Source organism: Sinocyclocheilus grahami, unplaced genomic scaffold (assembly GCF_001515645.1).
Source record: "Sinocyclocheilus grahami isolate Dianchi unplaced genomic scaffold, SAMN03320097.WGS_v1.1 scaffold126.1, whole genome shotgun sequence".
Classification (NCBI taxonomy): domain Eukaryota; kingdom Metazoa; phylum Chordata; class Actinopteri; order Cypriniformes; family Cyprinidae; genus Sinocyclocheilus; species Sinocyclocheilus grahami.
The window spans coordinates 5,083,512-5,096,675 of NW_015505305.1; the positions used below are offsets into that span (position 1 = coordinate 5,083,512).

The window sequence follows — 13,164 nt, forward strand, 5'->3', positions numbered from 1 at the left end:
CACTCCAGCAATGGCACTTACATTGTGTCTGAAAATAAGGGCCAAGGTAATGACGTCACCATTTGAGTCATTCATTTGGATTATACTCTCATTTGATATAATACCATATCAAAGTAAATACTAAAGTTTTTTTTAATCCACATGTTAAATAAACATTAAACAAACACATAGACGTAAAAATAAACACAAGGATGATTCTCATTAGAACATGTTCACGGTTTGCCCCAAAATAAAAAAATTAGGACCATTAGGATTATGTTTGTTTGCATTTGACCTTGTTTTAATAATAATTAAGTAGTAATGAGATTTTTGTTCTTTGCAGTAAAATCATTCTGGTGAAGAAAATGTGCAAAATGCATCATTAATTTTCTTCATTAATTTTTATATACACTACCTTTCAAAAATTTAGACGCAATAAAATGTTTAATGTTTTAGAAGCTTATGCACACCAAGGATGCATTTATTTAATGTAAAATACAGTAAAAACAGTAATAATGTAATAATAAATGTAAATTGTTATTACTTAAAAATTATTTAAAATAACTGTTTTCTATTTGAATATATTCTAAAATGTAATTTATTTTTGTGATGGCAAAGGTCAATTTTCAGCATCATTACTCAAGTTTTCAGTGTCACATGATCCTTCAGAAGTCATTCTAATATGCTGATTTGCTGCTCAAGAAACATTTCTTCTTAATATAAATGTTGGAAACGGCTGTGCCACATAATATTTTTGTGGAAACTGTGATACATTTTTTTTTCAGGATTCTTTGATGAAAAAAATTAATTAGTATATAAAAAATGTAATAAAAAAACATTTTTTTTTAATGGTAGTGTAATTTCTTTCTGTTTATTTTTGAGTTAAAAGTGATAAAAGTGTCTCATGCAATTCACAGCCTACCAGGAAGCCCATTTGTTCATACATTTAAAGAAAAACAACATCACATGACATTATGCATAATGCATCTTCATTTAGTTGAAATCATAACTGAAAAGAAAATCTAAGGACAGTCCTATACATATGAAGCTTTTAAGCATATAAACTCCCTTCTGTTGTGTGCTTCGGTCCGGCTCACAGTCTGATGTGTGAATGACAGCAGAGGGAGGTGGGGGGAAAAGGAGGGCTGGCTCCGCTAGTCACTGTGTTACTGACATCAGGAGGCTAATGATGTCATAGTGATGTCAATGGCCTTGACAGTGACTGCACACTTAGCTTGTGGTTTAGGCAGCATTGCATGCTGACAGCAGAGAGAGACAGACAAGCTTTCAGCTCACTATATGGCTGTGACTGGAGATGAGACAGAATCAGGTACATCCGCTGTTTTCTGTGGTTCTTACGTGGTTATCAGCTTGTTTAACATTGGAAACTTGCTTTAAAGATTGCGTTTTAAATAAGTTTATTTTGGTTGTTTGTCCCTGTGGATTTGATTTGGTCATTTTAAATTTGATTTGTCAGAGAATATGAACGGAGAAACAACATTTCAAATGCTCAAACAAAACTTTGAAGTTTTGGTAGAGACACAGAGATTGTACTGAGAAAATTATATACAATTTGTATTGAATCTGTTCTCTCATTATATTCTTGCGATGAATCATCGCTGCAGCATGCAACAGGCTGAAAGAATGAAATGTTCACATTTTTTTGCTTCCTGTTGAGTTCCTCTGTAGCTCTCACTCTTTTCTTTCAGCCCCTCTGTTGCTTTCTCTCTCTGAAACGTGTGAATGCGCTGCCCACTCACAGTGCAGCTGACGTCATGTTGTTTCCTGGAATTGGACACTAGCAGGGAAATGTAAATGCTGAACGGCAAATAAGATGTACATTGACGTCAGTTCAGAGTCATGCTGTGATTAAAAGCATCTCCTTTTGCGAGAGCAAGACTACCAGATTAATCATCTCTTATAATGCGCTGCAGTCTCCACGGAGACAAAGAGAATCAGACACATGTAAAAAAATTGTTTTCATTGTTCATAAGCTTTGTAAAATGATTTCACTTGTTTCAATGAAGAGAGATCAAAAAGTAAGATCAAAAATGTAGTTTAACAGCAGTGTTAGTATGTTTCAGAAAAGCAATAAGCAAAAGACTTTTATATTATGTTCATATTGGGGCTCAGTCCAAAACACCTGGGTGTTTCATCTCTGTCATTCATCTCTGCCTCACGTACTTGACATGTTTATTGGAAACTGCCAGGGTTCTCACTCATCCTCGAAAATCTGGAATTTTGTAGTGCATGTTATAGGAAATAGGAGAATTACTTTCAGTAAATGTCCTGAAAAATATTGAGTTGTTCTTGTTGTAGTATAATGTTAACTCTACTTTCTTCCTTTGTTTCTCTTTTAGTTAGTTACTAGTGCAGTAAGTAATGCTGCAAAAAGCTTTTGGACACTTCGTTTTGTGAAATGTATTGTTTGCTATCATAGCATCGCTATAACGCCCAGAACAGCCATAACAATTTCCACAATATCAGCTTCCTCTAAAAGTCACAGATTAAATATTGCAGATGTGGGGGTCAACAATAAAGATTACCTGGGATCAATGTGAGAGAGTTTTGTGCTAGTTGGTTGAACAGTTTTATTATTTTGTAAAGAACACTTACAAGTTTATTGAAAATGATATATATATATATAAAAAATAAAATAATTGCAGCAGAAAAAAATCCTTGTTACCTGTGATGGAAACACAAAATATGCAGTAAATGTTCTGTAAAATAATGTATTTGAAAAGATCTCTGTAAATGAATGTGTTGTGTTTTTGCAGCCACCACTGGAGGTATGTCTGCATATCAGATTCCCTCTCCCGTATCTGGCCTTTCCCAGGCGATGGACGGCTCTCCCGGTTCTCTGCCCAGCCCTCAGCAGCTGACTGAGGGAGCATCACGCAAGAGGGAACTCCGACTTATGAAAAACAGGTAATGTCCAGCCGCACTTCCCCATTCCAGAATTACCACTGCATTCTGTAGCCTAAGAGCATGAAATCATTATAACAGCTCATTTCAGTCTGTCTTGGCATGTTGCTTGGTCTTCCCCTCACTTCTTTCACCACCTGAGGTCTCACATGTTCTTCAGTTGCATCCATTCATCTGCTTTCAACTTCTGATGCAGTCAAAGGCTTGTATTTTTTGCTTGTAGCCTATCACTGCGTCATGCTTGAGCATGAAAGTTAAGTCTCAGCATGTTCTAAAAGCTTTCTTTGTTTCATGACGACGCTTCGAATGGAAAAACCAAGCTTGTGGAATCATTTGCGTTGTACATGCAACTAAAAAAATCACTAATTCACAGCTCAAGTTCTCCTGTTTTGGACACGATGATGCTCTGAAGTTCTGACTTGCTTGAAGTGGGACCTGTAAACACAATGTATGATTTACAGTATTAACACTCACAGAGCTTCTCTGTTGTTGCTTCCAGGGAAGCTGCCCGGGAATGTCGCCGGAAGAAGAAAGAATATGTCAAATGTCTCGAGAACCGAGTTGCCGTGCTTGAAAAACAAAACAAGATGCTTATTGAAGAACTCAAGGCTCTTAAAGACCTATACTGTCACAAAACCGAATAACAACAGTCCACTGCAAATCAAAACACGAAAGACTATACCGTTTATAGAGCAAACGTGCTTTTCACGTAATGTCTAGCCACCTCTCGTAATAATCGGAAAAGGTGCATGGTCTGTGACGTCCCATGTGCGAAAGGTGGTGATGTGTGCATGTGTGTACGCTGGAGGTCCAAGTGCTCCAGAGCCAGTCAATGTGGTTTGTTGCCAGTGTTGCTTGTGCTTTTTGCAGGACGGCGGCCAAAGAGTACAGACGCAGGAAGAAGGACTATGTGCGGAGCTTAGAGATGCGCATGGCCATCATTGAAAACCAGAAGCAGAAAATGACAGAGGAGCTGGACAGTCTAAGGCAAATGTGCACTGGGAAATCCGATTCATTTTAATGGCACAATAGACTGCAGCCATCTGTTTTGATTCTGTTTTACTGTAAAATATTGTTGTCATATGTGTGTTTTATATCTTCTGTGAAAATTGAACAGTAGACCAGCACTGCCTATGCTCATTAGGCTTTTTTGAAGATTTTATATTGACAATTGGATTTAATATTTCAAATATTTGCTGTCACACTATCTACTTTAAGAGAAATATTTAATTTAATATCAAAGGACTGCTTATACGAGTCATTCACAAACACACCAGCTCCAAAACTGATATGAACATAGCTACTGTATATGCTTACTGTAATAAATATAGGATAAACAGATATGTGTTGTATATACAAACAGTGTTTTTGTATTTATGGCATATTAATTGTAACTAAATATATTACATCTTATATTAGATAATTGTTTGTTACAAATATATTCTTGAATCCTTCCTGGTGGTTTTTCAAGTGGCACGTCCTTCAGTGTCCATTGAGAATATCAGCACAGTTTCATGTTTATCTTTAGCTTCTGTTTAAATAAATGTATCTAGCTCTCCATGTTGTTGCTTTTTATGTTGCGAGATTTATGTTAGGAAATGTTTCACAGTGCAGTTATTAATCCCTGTGAGTGATTTTTTTTGTAATACAGAATTACTTTTAAATGTTCGCTCTGTGTTTCATGCTCCCTTTTAAGACATTTCGACTAATAGAATAACGTCAATTAGTTGATTCTGACTGAACATAGCTAAATATATGTATATACTCTTTAATTATATTGATCGCTTTAGCATTTTAGCACATGCAATTGTGTATTTTGACTTCTTACTCAAGAGGCCGGTTATTAAAACATTTAAAAACGGTTTAGAGTAACCATATGTTCATTTAAGTAATGCAATTTAACAAATAATTTCGAAATGTTCAAAATAAAAGTACAGATACAATTTAACAGCCAAAACAAACAATCTGTGGAGACACTCCCACAGAGTAGTTTCGTAATCTACTGCGCATGCGCTGTATGCAGTCAGAGGGGCGACGCAACGGTCTTCCCTCAAGAACGGATCAAAACAGACGCTTTACATTAGATTCTGGAGACTTTGTTGTTATTTATGACAACATTTATAACAACAAGCTTCACAACATCGAGGAGACTGAAACACAAGGGAAAATAAACCAAACTGAACCGAAACTAGTAACACAGTTACGCTGTCAGACACCGACTACTGACTACTCGAGGTAAAATATTCAGACTATTTTTATGGCATAAAATCGAGATCCTTAAGTTACAGTGTTGCTGTAGTTAACACAATTATTTCCATAGCCATATGAGTATAGCCAACGGCATCGCAGATGATGACGTCACGGTAAAGCTGCGGGGACATTTTTATTTTGTGTCGAAATGTTGTGATGCAGCTGATATATGCACCTTCTGTAAAAAAAAGAAAGTGAAGAGATTTGTCATTTTTCTCATGCAATGTTTCATCGCTTTTCTGGAAAGATCTGAGTTCCTATTGTTTTTCTAAAGTTATTATGAACTGTAATTTACACATTAAGGATGTTTGCTTTTTTGAAAACCAAAACAAATCTTTAGAATCTGCTGTTAACTCTCTTATCCTTGTGGCAAAATTATATTTTCACAAACAAAGGTTTCTTAAGAAAATACCTACTCGTATTTAATTAAATCACTAAGAGTAATTAATAACAAAAAATTTATTTCTTTTTTGAAGAGATATGATGAGATCTTTCATGTACTGTGATTAATACTTGTTCTGTTCCTGCCTTTCTTTATGTTCATATAAAAGCTATTTAAATGCAAACAAAAAAAAAACATTAGGGAAATTTCCATATGTGTAGGTTTCTGCATGGCTCAATTCTAATAATAACAATTTATTATACGGTGTTATTTATAATTAGCTGTTTGTTACTGCAACAAAACTTACCAGGGTAATACCATATTTATTTTGGATATGCGCCAGTTATTTTTTACAGTACATGCCCCATGGTATTTTGGGAAGTACCTTGGAGTTTATGTACATACCATGGTACACAAATATGCTAATCATTTAGTACTTAGTATTTAGAAAAACATTGTGTTTTATTACCATTTGATGCTACCCTATTTTCAGTATGGGTAAATAACTTCAATAAATGCCATTTCACTTAATAACACCCTATTAAATGTCTAACATGTGATGACAGCTCTGATAATAACTAGGCCTGTCGCAATAATCAATATATCGACTTATCGCGCAATATATGTATACATGACCTCAATAATTTTTGGTGATGCAATATATCGCCCATTATATTTACTTAAAAATTAATGTCACCGTGTTTTGTACATTCCACTTGCGCCTGTGTCTTTTGCAGATTCTCGTACATAACGTGTAGTCATGAGGTGCTAGTTAAAATAAAAATAAAAATGCTTCTACAAAAAAAGTTGAATCTGCAGATATGGCCTTGTTTAGGGATCTGTGCCTTTGTGCATACGGACATCTGACTGCTAAATAGTGATTGTGTTTTTCAGCAATAGTGTGCACTCTTCATTTACAGAGAAAAGAAGGTCCTATAGATGGAAAAATCTCCATGCAAGTTCTTTGTGCATTTTTCTTTTTTTTTCTACTTGTTACTTTGCACTTTTTGTTAGAAAATGTTTATTTACTGTTTATTCAAGTTTTAAAGGTATCTAATATTTTTGATTCTTAATTTCCATGATCTAAATATTCTTAAAAATTAAAAGTTTGCTGTCATTTGGAAGTGTGTAGGCCTTCTTGCATTATTATGCTGTTACATTATGATTATATATTCAGTGGCATAAAATGGTCTTTAAAATGACAATAATATAGCTTATCGCAATTATTTCTGGGGCAATATATTGCACAACAAAAAGTTGTTATTGTGACAGGCCTAATAATAAGTCAAGTTTTCCATTCAAGAGTCTCCATTGTTCCTCCCACACAGAATTGCACAGTGATTCCTCACACACCTCCTCTCGTGCTCAAGGTTTCTGATTAAATGACTGTAGCCTACAGCTCATTCTGCTCAAGCGCACACACACCCTTCTGCATGAAAACAACACCTATCAATCACACTACTGTATAACTCACACATAAAGTAAGATTATACACTACAAATATTATTTTTATTATGATTATATGCATAGTACAAAGTATAACTGGTTAGCCACTTAAATAAACTGATATAATGATAACACTTTACAATAAGGTTCCATTTGTTCACATAAACTAACAATGAAAAATACTTCTGAAGAATTTATTAAACTCAGTTAATGTTAATTTCAACATTTACTAATACATTTTTCAAATCAAAGGTTTTATCTGCTAAAATTATAAAAAAAGAATGAGATTAATAAGCACTATATCAAATGTATTGTTCATTTTAGTTAATGCATTAACTAATGCTTACTAATGAGACCTTGTTGTAAAGTGTTGCCATTATAATTACATTTATTTGTTTGAATTCATTCCAGGTGATGTGGAGCTTAAAATTGTATTGTATAAAATATATAATGTAGAGATAATCCTAATAGGCTGAATATATACATATTCAATAGACTCATATACACTAATTTAAATAAATGAATTGCCTCAGAGAGACTTAAGTAATCTGTGTGAGCGGTTATGTCGCAACTAGTTGCAAGTTGACTTAAGATGTGCAGTTACAATAGTATTGTGTTCATTTAAATTAAGTAGGCTTTAAAAAACAAACAAAAAGCAGTTTATTATTATTTTTATTAAACTACTATTCATAATGAAACAACATCAGCAACACTAAAAAAAGCCATTAGTGATTCTGAACTAAACACATTGTCATTCTTTACAGTAGCTACAGAACCGGTCGGATTCAATCAGAATATGTTCTGACAAGTTAGGTTGATTAAACAAATAAGTAGCGTGGGAAACTAAAACTTACTCTGTCACATTATTTTCAACCAGTACAGGTGCTAACAACTAAGTACATATTGCAGTTTGGCCTATTTATTGGGGAAGTCGTGGCCTAATGGTTAGAGAGTCAGACTCATAACCCAAAGGTTGTGGGTTCGAGTCTCGTACCGGCAGGGATTGTAGGTGGGGGGAGTGAATGTACAGCACTCTCTCCCACCTTCAATACCACGACTGAGGTGCCCTTGAGCAAGGCACTGAACCCCAACTGCTCCCCGGCTTGTGTGTGTTCACTGCTGTGTGTGTGCACTTTGGATGGGTAAATGCAGAGCACTAATTCCGAGTATGGGTCACCATACTTGGGCCGCAGTATAAATGGGTGCCCACTGCTCCGGGTGTGTGTTCACGGTTTGTGTGTGTTCACTGCTGTGTGTGTGCACTTTGGATGGGTAAATGCAGAGCACTAATTCCGAGTATGGGTCACCATACTTGGCCACACGTCACTTCACTTTTAAATAGTAGTTACAGAGGCCACAGCATGCAATGTTATCAAGCACAAAGAGAAATACAGAAACCACTGGATTGTTCCTAATATGACTGTCTACCAGTTTGTGGCATAAGAACATGCTGTTATTTCAAATGCTTTCAGTTCTCATGGCACATTCATCAAGTTTCCATGTAATGTTTCCATGTAAACAGATCAGTCCAATGGCAGTTTCATGTGTGACCAAGGTGGAGCTGACAGTCTCCTGTGAAAACCTGCTGGACACGGATGTGGGGTCCAAATCTGACCCACTGTGTGTTCTGCTCATGAACACATCTGGAAACCAGTGGTTTGAGGTCAGTTCAACAGTTGTTTGTTGTGCATACTGTTCCAATGTATATGGGAAAATGCTTGTTTTGGAATCTGAAAGTGTTTTGTTTCGTAGGTCGATCGCACTGAGAGGGTTAAGAACTGCTTAAGCCCAAAATTTGCCAAGAAGTTTGTTGTCGATTACTACTTTGAGGTCGTTCAGAAGCTCAGATTCGGCCTTTACGATATTGATAATAAAACCATTGATTTGAGCGATGATGACTTCCTGGGCGAGTTCGAGTGCTCATTGGGTCAGGTAAGACAACCAAAGATCCAAAATATCCATGTTTTGAATTCATTTTTCCTGCATGATTGTCTGATGTGTTGTTGTTTTTTTATTTCTACACAGATTGTTTCTAGTAGCAAGCTGACAAGACCTTTGGTGCTGAAGAACAAGAAACCTGCTGGAAAGGGAACAATTACGGTGATGTGGTTGCTTGAGAATAATATTTTTCCATAAAGTTGTTGTGGCATAAAGAACATCAGCTGATTGTATATATATATATATGAAGAGTTCAGATAATACTTCTGCATTCTGCATTTAATTGCATAGAAAAGGACCTATAAGTGAAAGTGACATGACATGTGGCCAAGTATGGTGACCCATACTCGGAATTAGTGCGCTGCATTTATCCCATCCTAAGTGCACACACACACCGTGAACACACACCCGGAGCAGTGGGCAGCCATATTTGCTGCGGCGCCCGGGGAGCAGTTGGGGGTTCGGGGGCACCATGGTCAAGGGCACCTCAGTCGTGGTATTGAAGGTGGGAGAGAGCGCTGTACATTCACCCCACCTACAATCTCTGCCGGTACGAGACTCGAACCCACAACCTTTGGGTTACAAGTCCGACTCTCTAACCATTATGCTACGACTTCCCCTCATTTACTATACATTGCAATTAGAGTAAAATTTCTGAACCTAGACATGATAAACCTAGCCTGATAAAAATGTTTAGTTTAGATGACAATTTCAGACGTTACTTAGAGGCTTTTGCATCTGAACTCTTCTCACACACACACACACACACACACACACACACACACACACACATATCTATTTAGTAAGATTTTTACATTTTTTTTAAGTCTCTTATTCTCACCAAGGCTGCATTTATCTGGTCAAAAATACAGTAAAAACAGTAATATTGTGACATATTACAATTTAAAATAACTGCTTTTTTTCATGATTACTAATAACAAATTTTTTCATGATTCTTTGATGACTAGATTAAAAAAATAGCATTTATTTAAAATATAAATATTTAATAACATTTACTGTCACCTTTGATCAATTTAATACATCCTTGCTCAATAAAATATTGATCACCACTTTAAGATGTCTGTCAACTGATTAGAATCAAGAATGCACTATTGCCGTGTTATAACAGCAGATATTTGTATATTTATATTCACTTCAGATCAGTGCAGAGGAGATCAAGGATAACAGAGTTGTGAATTTTGAGGCGGAGGCTAGAAAACTGGACAATAAGGTAAGACATGAGATGTGAGTTTGTGAATTTGCTTTACTTTTATACTGTGAAATGCATTCAGTGTCTAAATTTGGGTTTCCTTGCAGGATTTCTTTGGAAAATCAGACCCCTACCTGGAATTTTACAGGCAGACGGAAACAGGCTGGCAGCTTGCTGCACGAACTGAGGTGCATTGTGTGTTGTGTGTTGTGTGTTTTGTGTTTGCATGTAGATGTGGAGTATTAGCTACAACAGAGGGTGCTTAAAGATAAATGAAGGTCTTACAGAATTATTATTTTTGGGTGAACTATCCCTTTAATGGCTATCTTTCATACCAGGTGGTGAAAAATAACTTGAATCCTTGCTGGAGGCCTTTTAAAATCCCTCTACGATCTCTTTGTGCAGGAGACATGGAGAAACCAATCAAGGTAGAGTCTGTGTTCATTGGTTGTTCTAAAAAGTTATTTTATAATATTAAAAAGCAAGTGTCATATAAAAAGCTGGCCTCTTGGATTAACAATCCGTAATTGTTCTGGCTTCATTGTAGAAGCTATAAAACTCTGGCTTGGCTTTGACTTGGTAGTAAGAAGGGTTTTTTGGTGGCTTACAATCAGTGTTCATGACCTATTGTTATTTTTCTTGCAAAAGCATCTTAAAGGGAAACTCACTGTCGGGGAAAGAGCAGGTATTTTTCATCAGAACGGCTGTTTCATTTGTAATTAAATGTATGTTTGTCACTGAATAGCTGCTGGTTTGTCCTTCATATATCATTAGACGGGTGCTATTCTGTCAAAATTGTTTCCTGAATGAGGTCATTGTCAACCATTTTCATGTGTTGAACTCTTTAGCTTGATGAAAGGGGCATGCAGATTTGCTGATATTACAATGGAAACAAAGTTATTTTAATAGAACATTTAAAAATATAAAATAAATGAATAACAAACATACCGTATTGACCCGAATATAAGACGATGTTTTTTTCTTGGAAATACATTTGAAAAAACGCGGTCGTCTTATATTCAGGGTCTAGACTTTGACATGTCAATAATACAGCCACAACAATAAGTGGCGCCAAATACACATAAAACGAGTGTGCCATGAAATACGTAACGTAATGCGTGTTGTAAAGATCGCGAGTAAAAACAAAAGAAAAAGAAAACCTTACAGCTGCATGAGTCGTGGCTGTCACGTTAGCCTGATGGGACCAAACTCCCTTTGTGATTTTAAAACGTAAGACAGTACCCAGATTTGAAGACTACAGTAAGATTTAACTTCTACTGTTAATACGATTTTGGTAGGCTACTATTAGATGGATAAAAAAATAAATGTAAATGTCCTAATTCAGATGGGCTACCTGTTTTTTGTTTTTTTTATGGTATATCAAAAAGTGTATATTTTTTAAATGTGATTGTTGGTACATTTTACCAGTTTTTACCATACTTTCAAAACAAAAATTAAAATAGGAAAAATATGCAATAGGAAAATAATTGAAGACAAAATGTGTTTTACTGAGAAAAAAAACAAGATTTGGTTTTTAAAAAGCCTTTTTCCAAAAGGTACATCTGGAAAAAGGGGGCGTCGTCTTATAATCAGGGTCGTCTTATATTCGGGCCAATACGGGTATATCAAATTATATTTTTAAAATAATAATAATTAAAAATAAATCATTTGTAACTTTTAAATTGAAAATAATTAATTGTAATTATAGAAATGTTTTTTTACTTATAAAAATATATATTTTTATTTATTTTGTATTACATGTTAAAGACAGTTACTGTAAATTTCAGTTCAGAATACTGTTAATTATTGTATTTCAGTAATAAGTCATGGAGTACAAACTAAAATGTAAAATTGTATATTATTAATTATAATTATTTAAATGTTTTATTTTACTTATAAAATGATATATTTGTATTTCTTTTGCATTACACATTAACCAGAGTTGCTGTAAGTCAAATAATATAACTGAGTTCAGAATACTGTTAATTACTGTATTTCTGCAATAAATCATGGGGTACAAACTAAAATGTTAAATTGTATATTATCAATAAATTGTATATTATTAATTATAATTATTTAAATGTTTTATTTTACTTTGCATTACACATTAACCAGAGTTGCTGTAAATCAAATAATATAACTGCGTTCAGAATACTATTAATTACTGTATTTCAGTGGTAAGTCATGCAGTACAAATGACAATTTTAAATTGTATGTAATTAATTGTAATTTTTAAATGTTTTATTTTACTTAAAAAGTTCAAGATGTTTTTAGTTTTTCTGCATTACACCTAAAACAGAGTTAATGTAAATAAAATAATATAACTGAGTTCAGGATACTGTTAATTACTGTATTTCAAATTATGCTGTTTTCTCAGAAAGACTCACTGTCCTAGTGAAGGATTCCGAGAACACAGTGCTGCTAGAACGTTCTTTGACAACAGGTTTCTTCATATATCTAACCTTATGAAATGTGTGCAGTGGAGATGGCAGGGTGTGCAACATCTTTCACTCATCTACTCATTTAGAGTTCTCAAGTTTGGTGTGCTGTTTTTGTGGTGTCTTACAAATTTTTCAATGAAGAGACCCATAGACCTGTGCTATGGTTCTTCATTTGGTGAACTTTTTTGCATGACCTTTCTAAATTCCCCTCTATTTTACCCTTCAATCTCATTCACTCCAGATTACTTCATGCTGTATTTTTCAACCCTCTTTTAGGTTGAATGTTACGATTATGACAGCGATGGATCTCATGATTTGATAGGGAGTTTTGAGACCAATATGAAGCGTCTACAAGAGGCCTCTCGCAGCACTCCGGTGAGATGATCCTCAGCACACTTGATTTCAGTACCTGATGAATATGTGAATGTTTCTGAACTAAAGATGCTGATTTGTGTCCTGCAGGCCGAGTTTGAGTGTATAAACAGTAAGAAGAAACAGAAGAAGAAAAATTATAAGAACTCTGGAGTAGTGAGTGTGAAAGTTTGTCAGGTACTGTGTCACATAAACACACCTGTCTGATTTCATTCTCAACA

The 13,164-nt window shown here is 35.0% G+C and overlaps 2 protein-coding genes across 2 annotated transcripts in view; both read left to right on the forward strand.

The window, feature by feature from the left end:
• Positions 1-1,233: 1,233 nt before the first annotated feature.
• cremb (cAMP responsive element modulator b) lies at positions 1,234-3,856 on the forward strand. Its single transcript, XM_016279068.1, has 3 exons — positions 1,234-1,309; positions 2,757-2,907; positions 3,404-3,856. The coding sequence occupies exons 1-3, from the start codon at positions 1,279-1,281 to the stop codon at positions 3,546-3,548; spliced, it is 327 nt and encodes a 108-aa protein (XP_016134554.1). The 5' UTR covers positions 1,234-1,278; the 3' UTR covers positions 3,549-3,856.
• Positions 3,857-4,912: 1,056 nt separating this feature from the next.
• Positions 4,913-13,164, forward strand: part of cpne3 (copine III) — a 16,939-nt gene continuing 8,687 nt past the window's right edge. The window contains exons 1-9 of the mRNA XM_016278996.1: positions 4,913-5,139; positions 8,505-8,645; positions 8,735-8,914; positions 9,008-9,082; positions 10,080-10,151; positions 10,238-10,318; positions 10,469-10,558; positions 12,848-12,946; positions 13,034-13,120. Coding sequence (XP_016134482.1) covers positions 8,514-8,645; positions 8,735-8,914; positions 9,008-9,082; positions 10,080-10,151; positions 10,238-10,318; positions 10,469-10,558; positions 12,848-12,946; positions 13,034-13,120 — 816 coding nt within the window. The 5' untranslated portion in view covers positions 4,913-5,139; positions 8,505-8,513. The remainder of the gene's footprint in view (positions 5,140-8,504; positions 8,646-8,734; positions 8,915-9,007; positions 9,083-10,079; positions 10,152-10,237; positions 10,319-10,468; positions 10,559-12,847; positions 12,947-13,033; positions 13,121-13,164) is intronic.